This window comes from Haliotis asinina, chromosome 1 (assembly GCF_037392515.1).
Source record: "Haliotis asinina isolate JCU_RB_2024 chromosome 1, JCU_Hal_asi_v2, whole genome shotgun sequence".
Lineage (NCBI taxonomy): Eukaryota > Metazoa > Mollusca > Gastropoda > Lepetellida > Haliotidae > Haliotis > Haliotis asinina.
This window is the reverse complement of record NC_090280.1, coordinates 75470785-75485398: the sequence shown is the minus strand read 5'-3', so window position 1 is coordinate 75485398 and position 14614 is coordinate 75470785. Positions and strand designations below refer to the sequence as shown.

The window sequence follows — 14614 nt, the reverse complement described above, 5'->3', positions numbered from 1 at the left end:
TCTGCAAACAACCGACCACACTGCTGAAAGTGTGTGTATGGTTTTACTTCACTTTTAGCAATATTCCAGCAATATCACGACAGGGAACACTGGACTTGGGTCTCATGTTGATCAAACACTTCATAACCACCCATGCTAAAGGAGTAGAATTCATGCTCTCAAATTTTCTTCAGGTACATGCTCACCCATACTGCTTTGTGGAAACAAAACAGGCTCAGTGCTGAGGAAAATGTATATATTTTATATATTCTTTGGTTTTATGAATTTACTGGAATCACTGACTGATTATATAAACTGTAATTATGACTTGACAACAACAACACTCCATTTCCATGTCAAACTCTTTCATACAACGATACATAACTGGTACAGTTTAATGAATGTACAGTGGTAAACATATACAAGGAGTGCTTTCATTGATTTTGTCCATGCCAACCCTGGGGGTCACTTGGTAGACTTACTTTGGTGTCATAAAGAACATCATCACCCCGCCCCAGCGGTAAATTATCAACGGTACCTTACATAATTACGATCGATTTCTTAACAAACATTGGGACATGTCTTTATTTTCTGTAGTATTGAAATGGTAGTTAGGTTGAAATACACTCTCACTGCACGCTTATCAACTTAACACGACTGAGCAGACGTAAACCGAATGCTGTTCAACTGAGAAGTTGTGCGTAAAAAAGACGTACGACCTGGTCACATAAGCTCTGCCCACTAATGATTATTCATGTTCAGTCGGGACTTAGGACCTGTCGTCTATTAGAGAGTTCTGCACATGTTTATTTCCACTGCTCAACAGCATCCCATGTTATGAGACAAGTGCGGCCATGGCCGTTTTGCTTGACTTGCGGCATAGATATTTTATTGGAGTTGAAGTAATGAGATTGAAAAGATTGTCCACTGATGGTTGCATAAGTTTTATTGCTTCAGTAGTTAGTCAAGTGACTGTAATGGTTTAACTGTGATGGTTTAAATCTGAGGATTTATCCAGGAAGCTGAAGCATTGTAAGTCCCCATGATCTCCAGCAGAGTGGCCCAGGTTGGTCACTGGTGGTCAAGAGATCGTGTTTTAATGCCACCTATATGCCATGTCGATTAGTGTTGAGTAGTGTACTTCAGAGTTAGAAATGATTAGTTTTTAGACTCAGTTCTGTGATATGTTTTAGTGTTCTTCGTGACAAATATTTATCACCTTTGGCTTTACTTAATTTATTGTCGTGGACACAGCCACTAGATTATTGGCCTTTAGTAATCCATGCGTGTCATAAGGGGTGGTCAGGCTCGCTGACTTGGTTAAAACGTCATCGGTTCTGAATTGCGCAGATCGATGACCATGCTGTTGATCACTGGATTGTCTGATTTAAAACGATTATTTACAGACCGCACACGTGTCTGTGATCCTTTCGCTCCCAACACTGAAGGAGTGACAGTACATACCCGTACGTGTCAAGGACTGCTTTACTGCAGATTTCCTCCCACGCGGTGCTGACAAACCGACACACAGACAAAAAGGGCTTCGACCACATTCACTCACTCACACAAGTGTTGGCTACACCCAAATAGTTAATACTGAGCCAGAAAGAAACACATCAGTTACGTTTCAACATATTTTTATTACATTTCAGTGACACGAGTTCACGACAGACGCGATACATATCAACTAGAGAGGTTGGCATGACGCTGGCTGCTCTGTGATAAGTCTCTAGTTACTTGAGGGTCGCCTATCTTCAACCTGTGGACAGAAAAGTCACTCATAAAAACCTCTGATCAAAGCCAGGTCCACTGCATGTTCCCCACTTATGCCATATGTGTCTACGAATCACTGTCACTCCAGATATGATTTCTATAATCTCCCTTTATCCGATATATAATATTTAAAGTACCATGGACACTGTTATTTCGGGGATTTCGCTTTGGAAAGTGTCGAAATGTTTGAAAAAGATCACCTACATCATTACATTTATACACTTAACACACAGTTAGAAATAAGAAAGGTGCATAATCCAATATAGATGAAACTACTGACATGGTGATGGTGTAGTGCATGAAGGTACATATCTCAGTATTGCGATAATTTTGTAATTGGCGCCTAGCGCGGGTATGAATAAACCAGACGCCCAGTGACAGCAGATTCCTGCGGATATGTGACTAGTGTTGGTTGGCTACCGAGATAATATGCAATTTTTATTTATTTATTTATTTATTTATTTATTTATTTATTTATTTATTTTCATTTATTTATTTTCAATAAAACTTGTCTGCAGGTTCTGTAAGGTGATTCCTGTAAGGTTTTTCCAATCCAGCTCCAAGTCACAACTGAAAGAGTATTATAGTTAGATCCAATCGAATACTCAGAAACAAACAATCCTAGACAGTAGGTATTTCTCGCCTTTTCTTGCCTAACTAAATTCTACTCGAATACAGTAACTTTTGATTATGTCCACCCCTAATACCTATTCCTGAAAATAACAACAAAACCTATTTGTTCCTGTGCTAATTTTCTCCCTCCCCAAACTACTACTAAATGAATACCATTTCCCCAGAACAAACAATACATGGAAACAGAAGTTGGTCTTGGTACAAGACACGCGGTCGTTGGAAAACTTATCCGATGTGGGTATCGGGCGACTGACGAATCCCGTTGTTGTGTTACGACGTTTTGGAGGTCGCAATCGCTTGTTGCAAGACCAATCCCTCTTTGGGAAGCTTTGGTGTGGTAGTGGTGTCCAACCTTGGGGCGCTTGATCAGGGTCGTGTTATCTCTACTGGGTGTTGTGGGTCAAGATGTCCCTCCAAGGGACGCATGATGCTGGTCCTTGTTTCCCTCCATGGGACGCTTGGTTAGGGGTAGGGGTGTCCCTCCTTAGGACGCTGGGGTTGGTTGTGGTGTGTCCCTCCTACGGACACTTGGGACTGGTGCTCGTGCCCCTCCTTGGGGCGCATGGGTTCTGTAAGCACACTTGGGGTCAGGCACGGCCGCTCTCTCTCTCTCTCTCTCTCTCTCTCTCTCTCTCTCTCTCTCTCTCTCTCTCTGAGGAGTGGACACAGCCACTCCCTTACCCTCGCTATGGACAAGGCTACTCTCCACCTCTCACCGTCTCACTATATTTACATTACACTGATTTACTTTTGTATCCCGCGACGCCCACATTGTATATCATGTTAAGGGTTTTCGCGTGGAGATTTCAATAAATGTATAACTTATAATGTACCACAAACACTACTCTTTCGGAAATTGGAAATACTTGAAAAAGTTCACCTACAATATTACGTTTACAAACTTAATGCATATTTTGACCAGGAAACGTGTAGAACCCAGTATAGATATAACTATTGACTTACAGATAGTGTAGTGCATGAAGGTACATATCTCAGTTGACAGAATATTGTCATTTTTATATGATATTCGCGGTTTTGGCATGGAGGTTTTGATAAAAGTGGTCTCAATTACCGCGACTACCTCAACAAAATGGAATTGTACAGAAAAACAAACACATAAGAACCCTGGTGACAGACACTATTAATATACTGTATGGGTGTGTGGTATGTGCCACGTGGTACCCTGTTCTGATGTCATGGCCAGGATGGGTCGTTGCTAAGGCAGTTAAATACTGTTTTCACTGGTCAAATAATCACTGAAAATATTTACTCACAATCATAGACGTATACATATTCAATGGAAACTACAGTATCGGCCACTGTCAGCATTGTATTTGTTTCCGTTATCCTGGTGTGGTACCAATATCTCTCAAAGCGGAGATAAACCACACTCACTCACTAACACGCAGGCAGAACACTCATGGCGCGCCAAAATGTTCGTGTCTCCTAGTTACAGAACATCTAAGAAAGCACGTGTATCTTACACAAATACAAAACAAGAAACACTCAACAAATCACCTGGAAAATAAAAGCAATATTTAATAGTTATAACTGATATGTTTCAAATTCATACTTAAAGAAGTGTTGTCAAATCTTGTCCGAAAAAGCCAAAAAGAGCAAGGAGTTATAGAATAAACCAAATCCATAAAAATCCAAAACATCCAAAAAATTGTCCGAAAGGTCCAAAAATATAGAGTCGCCAAACATTGTATATATCATTCAATGCAGTTAATTATCATATGGCACAGTTTTTAAAGTGGGAAGATATCACTCTCAGAGTCCATCTTAAACACACTCCTCAAGAATCCAAACAACTGTAAGATGTCACTCTAAGCGTCCATCTTAAACACGCTCCTGAAGAATCCAAACAATTGCAAAATGTCACTTTAGGTGTCCATCTTAAGCACACTTCTCAACAATCCAAACAATTGCAAGACGTCACTCTAAGCGTCCATCTTAAACACACTCCTTAAGAATCAGTTGCAAGATGTCACTCTAAGTGTCCATCTTATACACACTCCTGAAGAATCCAAACAATTGCAAGATGTCACTCAAAGCGTCGATCTTAAACACACTCAAGAATAAAAAAATTGCAAGATGTCACTTTAAGCGTCCATCTTAAACACGTTCCTCAAGAATCCAAACAACTGTAAGATGTCGCTCAAAGCGTCCATCTTAAACACACTCCACAAGAATACAAATAATTACACGATGTCACTCTAGGCATCCATCTTGGTACGGAACACTCTCCTCAAGAATCCAGACACACGTGACAGGAAGACTCGAACTGGGGACTGGATGGGGGTGTCGTCGTCATCAAGGTTGATATCAACGAAGTAGGGGGCATCACGGAGGACGGGGGTAGAGAGAGGGGCGGGGAGAGAGGTGGGAGGGGTGGGCAGCTCAGACAGGGGTTCAAGGATGGTCATGTATCTCCCAGTAGGACGCTGACAGGGAGGAAGAGAAGGGCAAGAAGAGATTGACAGATGGTGAAAGTAGAGAAAAAGAGTAGATGGTCATGGTTGATTGATAAAGTCATGGTCAATATAAGGAACATGTGATTTAGATTTGGGATATTTACTGCAAAATAAATATTCAATAATAATGTCAAGGTATGGCTTTGCGTCAGTAACTGAGACAATGGATAGGTCCATACACAAATAGTAGACGCAGACAAATTCAGTTTTAAAATATGAAGTAACTGATTCCCTTAAACACCCACTTGACGAGGAGGGGCCCAGATGTCAAAGTTCAAAGGGAACCTGATCACGAGGTCAAGGGCTGTGAGGAAAGAAGGAATGAAAGTCTTAGAAATAACCAAACATCAAACACAGCCTGACTGTATCAAACCTTCAACAACAAATGGCCTTCGACAATACAATTGCAATAGCAGGGTATTACACAAAATTAAGATAACAACATACATGGGATATCTTTTTCATACCGGACATATTGTCTGCTAATCGGACAAACCATTTGCTCTTTCCCCATTGAAATTTTTACACACATCAAGACAACTGTTGTGTTTGTACAAATAACACACTTGCAGTCGGTTTGGGGGGTTCCATATTTGACGACTTGTGACTTACCTTTGTGAGTACCAGTGACCCTTTTGTATACAATATATATCACAATACGTCTTGGTCAGCCACGTCGAGTCTACGTTGATATTAATCATGTTTTCCTGAATAATTCATTTATCATTTGGGGCTAACTGTAGAATCCCCAACCAAATAATCGTGCATTACATCGAACGAGCATCATTGTATCAGAACATTATTGGCTTCACCACCCTTTCCCATTCTTAACTATGACGTTGCAATATTCTTGTACAAATGTACAATTACTCCGAGTCCTCGGCTAAGTTCCCATGTCTTTTCAACCTGGCTATCGGAGCACTCGTATAATCACCATGATACGGTGTAGATATTAGCGGTTGTTACCGAACTTTTGGTACTGAATCGTGATGATAGCATGTGGACAGAGGAACACCACTACTGGTCAGAAGACCTTAAAAATTATAACTAGCAGCAATTTCAGACCTTGTAATGTAGCTCAATATATTCTGAAAACAATTCCTGATTTATACTGCTAAAACAAGAACTGGCTTATGGCTCGGTTGGAACACAGTTAGGCTGAACTATATATTAATAAATCTGGCTTCGGGTACTATACTGTGATCCTAAACACCAATAACGTACTTATTCTGAAAACAGTTTAGTATTTACCATTGCGAGAAACCAAACTGATAAGGTGGAGGGCACAAATGAAGCTATCTATTATATGACTCTGTGAAATTGATGTTGTGTACTGTTATTTTTAAACCCACTTGAAAGGTTGAAAGTCCGTAAGTAACGCCAAATAAATTTTACTCGAGTGAATCTTCAATGGCAACCGGCACAATGTTCAGGAAGTTTCTCCGTTTACCCTACGCCAGGATGAGTAAAGTAAATAAGTCATAAAAGAAAGCAAAATTGGCAACAATTAACTATTGTAGAAATAAAGAAATACCTTGCTTGTAGGAGTTCATAGTGAAAACAACTGGTGATGAACAGATCGTCAGGCAAACGTCAACAGAAATTCAGCAATATCGCAAAGGTAAGATAGCGTCAAAATGGCGGTATCAGAATGAAACTGTCGTCATAGCGACGTCATAAATCTCGCGAGATCGTCATAGCATTACGTGAAGATAACGACTGGTTTCATCCGTACCTAAGCTGGTTCCCGACTCCCTTTGCGCGCTCTAATGTTCGCCAAAGCTAGTATATCGCAATATGCTTACAACCGAACCCTTCACAAGTGAGGATCCCAGCCACGTTATTAATACAGAATATCTGTTTGTCACATAGGACACAAGAGACGACATAGCATACAAGTATGCAAGTATACAAGTATGCTGCAAACATACTTCAGTTTATAGCATAGATTTTTAAAATGATGGAAACACAACGATTCAAATAGAAACATTCTGATTAATCGACTGTAAGTTACAAACGCCCAGTCATTGTAAGTTACAAACGCCCAGTCATTGTAAGATGCTATCGGAGTAAAGACTTGGGCCTCCTTTCACAAAGCACTTAGGTGATCGCAGCCTTAGTGCAGTGTAAAGGAATGGGAGTTAAGGTTAACCTTAGTAAAGGTTGCTTTGTGAAAGGCAAAGTGAATAGGACTATAAATAACGTCGCACGTGGGTATCCTTTTTAAACGAAATCATAGAATGCATAATGATCTTGTTTCTTGCTATCATGACATCGTCTCCTGTTGGTTTCCATGCCATGTTGGAATCCACGGTAACAACGACTGATGCTGCTGCCAAGGAGCACTCAACAAAACGGAGACACCAGATCTGATCCCATCCTGTGATTTATAAACCTATCATTAGATGCCACATCAGAGGCCCCGTGTAAAGGAAGTGGAACATTTCAAGTGGGTATAAATAGATTACATGCAATAAAAGCAAATATCGGGTACACCTTAGTCGTACTTAGGTTGCCAGTACAGACCCGAGGAAGTCACAAAACGAGAGATATTCAGTCGAAAATCCTTCGTGTTGCATCTGTTCTGAGGACAGTTTAGGGTTTGTTGTTGTTTCCACTGAAAGTGCTCGCCCAAACGCACCCAGTGCATGCTGGTCGTGTCACTTGAATACATACCCGGAGACATGTATGAGTGCACGTGAAATACGAAGTAGTCTTGGGTACATAGACGGTGCGTAAACGATACCCTGGCGTCTTCGTCCCGTTCGGTTTTGGTATTAGATCTGGAGGGCTGATTTCCTTGTTAGGCGTAAGACTTGCAGGTTCATTTGTTATTGTGGAGTTCGATTACTGTACTTGCATGCATTAGAATTATTGTAATGTTTAGAGATTAGAGACTAACTGTATTTAGACATTTTATTGAAAGTTCATTTTCTACACTTTGAGAGATTATGTCCAACTGATTATAAATCATCCATAGCTATCCCACAGCTGCCATGTTTAGTTTCTTGTTTTGGCCAAAGGTAAGTGTTAATTGGGTCGTCAGATACGTCTATTAGAGATCTCTGCACATGTTTATTTCCACTGCTCAACAGCATCCCATGTTATGAGACAAGTGCGGCCATGGTCGTTTTGCTTGACTTGCGGCATAGATATTTTATTGGAGTTGAAGTAATGAGATTGAAAAGATTGTCCACTGATGGTTGCGTAAGTTTTATTGCTTCAGTAGTTAGTCAAGTGACTGTAATGATTTAACTGTGATGGTTTAAATCTGAGGATTTATCCAGGAAGCTGAAACGTTGTAAGTCACCATGATCTCCGGCAGAGTGGCCCAGGTTGGTCAGTGGTGGTCAAGAGATCGTGTTTTAATGTCACCTATATGTCATGTCGATTAGTGTTGAGTAGTGCAAATCAGAGTTAGAAATGATTAGTTTTTAGACTCAGTTCTGTGATATGTTTTAGTATCCTTCGTGACAAATATTTATCACCTTAGGCTTTACTTATTTATTGTCGTGGACACAGCCACTAGATTATTGGCCTTTAGTAATCCATGAGTGTCATAAGGGGTGGTCACGCTCGCTGACTTGGTTAAAACGTCATCGGTTCTGAATTGCGCAGATCGATGACCATGCTGTTGATCACTGGATTGTCTGATTTAGACCGATTATTTACAGACCGCACACGTGCCCATGATCCTTTCGCTCCCAACACTAAAGGAGTGACAGTACATACACATACGTGTTAAGGACTGCTTTACAGCAGATTTCCTCCCACACGGTGCTGACAAACCGACACACAGACAAAAGGGGCTTCGACCACATTCACTCACTCACACAAGTGGTAGCTACACCCAAACAGTTTATACTGAGCCATAAAGAAACATATCAGTTACGTTTCAACACATTTTATTACATTTCGGTGACACGAGTTCACGACAGACGCGATACATATCAACTAGAGAGGTTGGTATGACGCTGGCTGCTCTGTCATAAGTCTCTAATTACTTGAGGGCCGCCTATCTTCAACCTGTGGACAGAAAAGTCACTCATAAAAAGCTCTGATCAAAGCCAGGTCCACTGCATGTTCCCGACTTATGCCATATGTGTCTATGAATCACTGTCACTCCAGATATGATTTCTAGAATCTCCCTTTATCCGATATATAATATTTAAAGTACCATGGACACTGTTATTTCGGGGATTTCGCTTTGGAAAGTGTCGAAATGTTTGAAAAAGATCACCTACATCATTACATTTATACACTTAACACACAGTGTGAAATAAGAAAGGTGCATAATCCAATATACATGAAACTACTGACATGGTGATAATGTAGTGCATGAAGGTACATATCTCAGTATTGCGATAATTTTGTAATTGGCGCCTAGCGCTTGTATGAATAAACCAGACGCCCAGTGACAGCAGATTCCTGCGGATATGTGACTAGTGTTGGTTGGCTACCGAGATAATATGCAATTTTTATTTATTTATTTATTTATTTATTTATTTATTTTCATTTATTTATTTTCAATAAAACTTGTCTGCAGGTTCTGTAAGGTGATTCCTGTAAGGTTTTTCCAATCCAGCTCCAAGTCACTACTGAAAGAGTAATAGTTAGATCCAATCGAATACTCAGAAACAAACAATCCTAGACAGTAGGTATTTCTCGCCTTTTCTTGCCTAACTAAATTCTACTCGAATACAGTAACTTTTGATTATGTCCACCCCTAATACCTATTCCTGAAAATAACAACAAAACCTATTTGTTCCTGTGCTCATTCTCTCCCTCCCCAAACTACCACTAAATGAATACCATTTCCCCAGAACAAACAATACATGGAAACAGAAGTTGGTCTTGGTACAAGACTCGCGGTCGTTGGAAAACTTATCCGATGTGGGTATCGGACGACTGACGAATCCCGTTGTTGTGTTACGATGTTTTGGAGGTCGCAATCGCTTGTTGCAAGACCAATCCCTCTTCGGGAACCTTTGGTGTGGTAGTGGTGTCCAACCTTGGGGCACTTGATCAGGGTCGTGTTATCTCTACTGGGTGTTGTGGGTGAAGGTGTCCCTCCATGGGACGCTTGGGACTAGTCTGGTGTCCCTCCAAGGGACGCATGATGCTGGTCCTTGTTTCCCTCCATGGGACGCTTGGTAGGGGTAGGGGTGTCCCTCCTGAGGACGCTGGGGTTGGTTGTGGTGTGTCCCTCCTGCGGACACTTGGGACTGGTGCTCGTGCCCCTCCTTGGGACGCATGGGTTCTGTAAGCAAACTTGGGGTCAGGCACGGCCGCCCCCTTGCTCTCTCTCTCTCTCTGAGGAGTGGACACAGCCACTCCCTTACCCTCGCTATGGACATAGCTACTCTCCACCTCTCACCGTCTCATTATATTTACATTACACTGATATACTTTTGTATCCCGCGACGCCCACATTGTATATCATGTTAGGGGTTTTCGCGTGGAAATTTCAATAAATGTATAACTTATAATGTACCACAAACACTACTCTTTCGGAAACTGGAAATACTTGGAAAAGTTCACCTACAATATTACGTTTACATACTTAATGCATATTTTGACCAGGAAACGTGTAGAACCCAGTATAGATACAACTTCTGACTTGCTGATAGTGTAGTGCATGAAGGTACCTATCTCAGTTGACAGAATATTGTCATTTTTATATGATATTCGCGTTTTTGACATGGAGGTTTTGATAAAAGTGGTCTCAACTTCCGCGACTACCTCAACAAAATGGAATCATGCAGAAAAACAAAATCATAAGAACCCTGGTGACAGACACTGCTAATATACTGTATGGGTGTGTGGTATGTGCCACGTGGTACCCTGCTCTGACGTCATAGCCAGGATCGGTCGTTGCTGAGGCAGGTAAATACTGTTTTCAATGGTCCAATAATCACTCAAAAATATATACTCACACTCATAGACGTATACATATTGAATGGAAACTACAGTATCGGCCACTGTCAGTATTGTATTTGTTTCCGTTATCCTGGTGTGGTACCAATATCTCTCAAAGCAGAGATAAACCACACTCACTCACTAACACGCAGGCAGAACACAAAATGTTCGTGTCTCCTAGTTACAGAACGTCTAAAAGCACGTGTATCTTACACAAATACAAAACAAGAAACACCCAACAAATCACCTAGAAAATAAAAGCAATATTTAATAGTTATAACTGATATGTTTCAAATTTGTACTTAAAGAAGTGTTCTCAAATCTTGTCCGAAAAAGCCAAAAAGAGCAAGGATTTATAGAATAAACCAAAACCACAAAAATCCAAAACATCCGAAAATTGTCCGAAAGGTCCAAAAATATAGAGTCGCCAAACATTGTATATATTATTCAATGCAGTTAATTATCATGTGGCACAGTTTACAAGGTGGGAAGATATCACTCTCAGGGGCCATCTTAAACACACTCCTCAAGAATCCAAACAGCTGTAACATGTCACTCTAAGCGTCCATCTTAAACACACTCCTCAAGAATCCAAACAATAGCAAGATGTCACTTTAGGTGTCTATCTTAAACACACTCCTCAAGAATCCAAACAATTGCAAGATGTCACTCTAAGCGTCCATCTTAAACACACTCCTCAAGAATCCAAACAACTGTAAGATGTCACTCTAAGCGTCCATCTTAAACACGCTCCTCAAGAATCCAAACAATTGCAAGATGTCACTTTAGGTGTCTATCTTAAACACACTCCTCAAGAATCCAAACAATTGCAAGATGTCACTTTAGGTGTCCATCTTAAGCACGTTCCTCAATAATCCAAACAACTGTAAGATGTCACTCTAAGCGTCCATCTTAAACACGTTCCTCAAGAATCCAAACAACTGTAAGATGTCGCTCTAAGCGTCCATCTTAAACACACTCCACAAGAATACAAATAATTGCAAGATGTCACTCTAAGCGTCCATCTTAAACACACTCCACAAGAATACAAATAATTGCGAGATGTCACTCTAGGCATCCATTTTGGCACGGAACACTCTCCTCAAGAATCCAGACACACGTGACAGGAAGACTCGAACTGGGGACTGGATGGGGGTGTCGTCGTCATCAAGGTTGATATCAACGAAGTAGGGGGCATCACGGAGGACGGGGGTAGAGAGAGGGACAGGGAGAGAGGTGGGAGGGGTGGGCAGTTCAGACAGGGGTTCAAGGATGGTCATGTATCTCCCAGTAGGACGCTGACAGGGAGGAAGAGAAGGGCAAGAAGAGATTGACAGATGGTGAAAGTAGAGAAAAAGAGTAGATGTTCATGAATGATTGATATAGTCATGGTCAGTATAAGGAAAATGGGACTTAGATTTGGGATATTTACTGCAAAATAAATAATAATAATGTCAAGACATGGCTTTGTGTCAGTAAGTGAGACAATGGATAGGTCCATACACAAATAGTAGACGTAGACAAATTCAGTTTTACAATATGAAGCTACTGATTCCCTTAAACACCCACTTGACGAGGAGGGGCCCAGATGTCAAAGTTCAAAGGGAACCTGATCACGAGGTCAAGGGCTGTGAGGAAAGAAGGAATGAAAGTCTTAGAAATAACCAAACATCAAACAGTGCCTGATTGTATCAAACCTCCAACAACAAATGGTCTTCAACAATAAAATTGCAATAGCAGGGTATTACACAAAATTAAGATAACAACATACATGGGATATCATTTTTATACCGGACACATTGTCTGCTAATCGGCCAAACCATGAGCTCTTTCCCCATTGAAATTTTTATACACATCAGAGGACAACTCTCGTGTTTGTACAAATAACATACTTGCAGTGGGTTTGGGGGGTTCCATATTTGACGACTTGTGACTTACCTTTGTGAGTACCAGTGACCCTTTTGTATACAATATATATCACAATAAGACCTGGTCAAGAACGTCGAGTCTATGTTGATATTAATCATGTTTTCCTGAATAATATATTTATTATTTTGGCCTAACTTTAGGATCCCCCACCAAATATATTCGTGCATGACATCAAATGTGCATCATTGTATCAGAACATTATTGGCTTCACCACCCTTTCCTATTCTTAACTATGACGTTGCAATATTCTTGTACAAATGTACAATTACTCCGAGTCCTCGGCTAAGTTCCCATGTCTTTTGAACCTGGCTATCGGAGCACTCTTATAATCACCATTGTACTTTGTAGATATTAGTGGTTGTTGCCGAACGTTTGGTGCTGATGGTAGCATGTGGACAGAGGAACACTACTACTGGCCAGAAGACCTTAAAAATTATAACTAGCAGCAATTTCAGACCTTGTAATGTAGCTCAATATATTCTGAAAACAATTCCTGATTTATACTGCTAAAACAAGAACTGGCTTATGGCTCGGTTGGAACACAGTTAGGCTGAACTCTATCTCAATAAATCTGGCTTCAGTGCTATACTGTGATCCTAAACACCAATAACGTACTTATTCTGAAAACAGTTTACTATTTACCATTGCGAGAAACAAAATTGATAAGGAGAAGGGCACAAATGAAGCTGCATAACCACTACTAGTAGTTATAAGCACATACCGCGTATTTATTATATGACTCTGTGAAATTGATGTTGTATACTGTTGTTTCTAAACCCACTTGAAAGGTTGAAAGTCCGTATGTAACGCCAAACAAATTTAACTCGTGTCAATCTTCAATGGCAACCGGCACAATGTTCAGGAAGTTTCTCCGTTACCCTTCGTCGGGATGAGTAAAGTAAATAAGTCATAAAAGAGCGTAAAATTGGCAAGAATTAACTATTGTAGAAATAAAGAAATACCTTGCTTGTAGGAGTTCATAGTGGAAACAACTGGTGATGAACAGATCGTCAGGCAAATTTCAACAGAAATTCAGCAATATCTCAAAGGTATGATAGCGTCAAAATGGCGGTATCAGATTTAAACTGTCGTCATAGCGACGTCATAAATCTCGCGAGATCGTCATAACATTACGTGAAGTTAACGACTGGTTTCATCCGTACCTAAGCTGCTTCCCGACTCCCGTTGAGCGCTCTAGAGTTCGCCACAAGTGAGGATCCCAGCCACATCATTAATACAGAATGGCTGTTTGTCACAGCCATAGAGATCGTCATAGCATTACGGCATTCGTAACTGATCGTCCCTTTCCGTCACCTTTCAGTTACGGAAAGGGAAGAGTAGTTTTGAATGAGCATTACGGACGTTGACTGTATAAATGGTTTCAGCCGTACATCAGGACAGATGTCTGCTTAAACACAAGTGTTGTATTTACGTGTCTTCCGTCTCCCAAAACATATCCTGGACAAAATAGGTAAGGGACACAGATATTTACTTATCAGTGTGCCAGTGAGTAGATAGATCATTATTCATAATTTCAAATTTAGTCCAGTATATTTAATTTACCAATATCCTAAATTATGTGTAGGGTAATTATCAAATGGGAACACATTATTGAAGTTTTCTCTGAAGCATATGTAAATACTAATGCAATACTATCTTGCTGCACTGTCAGAACTGTGGTAAATATGCTCATAGAATATGTCTTTGATGGGCATTCTAGAAGCTGAGTAGATGAAGAATGGGGACTATGATTTGTGGATATACAACTTCTTTTATTCAGTGAGTGCGACGTTTCGACATAGATACTAATGTCGTGGAGGAATTTGTGGAGGAATATATACATGAATTGTTGTTACAATGAATGAGAAGACCATGAGTTGTTTATACAACAACTCCACACCCCT

The 14614-nt window shown here is 40.5% G+C and overlaps 2 protein-coding genes across 2 annotated transcripts; both read right to left on the bottom strand.

The window, feature by feature from the left end:
• Window positions 1–4604: 4604 nt before the first annotated feature.
• Window positions 4605–6415, bottom strand: LOC137282711 (uncharacterized). Its single transcript, XM_067814499.1, has 3 exons — window positions 6397–6415; window positions 5108–5166; window positions 4605–4832 (listed from the first exon to the last, which is right to left on the bottom strand). Exons 1-3 carry the CDS (start codon window positions 6413–6415, stop codon window positions 4605–4607), a joined length of 306 nt encoding a protein of 101 aa, XP_067670600.1.
• A 5436-nt stretch (window positions 6416–11851) lies between these two features.
• Window positions 11852–13691, bottom strand: LOC137282700 (uncharacterized). Its single transcript, XM_067814491.1, has 3 exons — window positions 13673–13691; window positions 12351–12409; window positions 11852–12079 (listed from the first exon to the last, which is right to left on the bottom strand). Exons 1-3 carry the CDS (start codon window positions 13689–13691, stop codon window positions 11852–11854), a joined length of 306 nt encoding a protein of 101 aa, XP_067670592.1.
• Between the last annotated feature and the right edge of the window lie 923 nt (window positions 13692–14614).

What these genes read in the sequence shown, in the direction of transcription:
- LOC137282711 (XM_067814499.1), bottom strand. An exon ending in TCTGGGCCCCTCCTCGTCAA is followed by an intron (nt 4,833 to 5,107) that starts GTGGGTGTTTAA and finishes CCTCCCTGTCAG; the next exon opens with CGTCCTACTGGGAGATACAT.
- LOC137282700 (XM_067814491.1), bottom strand. An exon ending in TCTGGGCCCCTCCTCGTCAA is followed by an intron (nt 12,080 to 12,350) that starts GTGGGTGTTTAA and finishes CCTCCCTGTCAG; the next exon opens with CGTCCTACTGGGAGATACAT.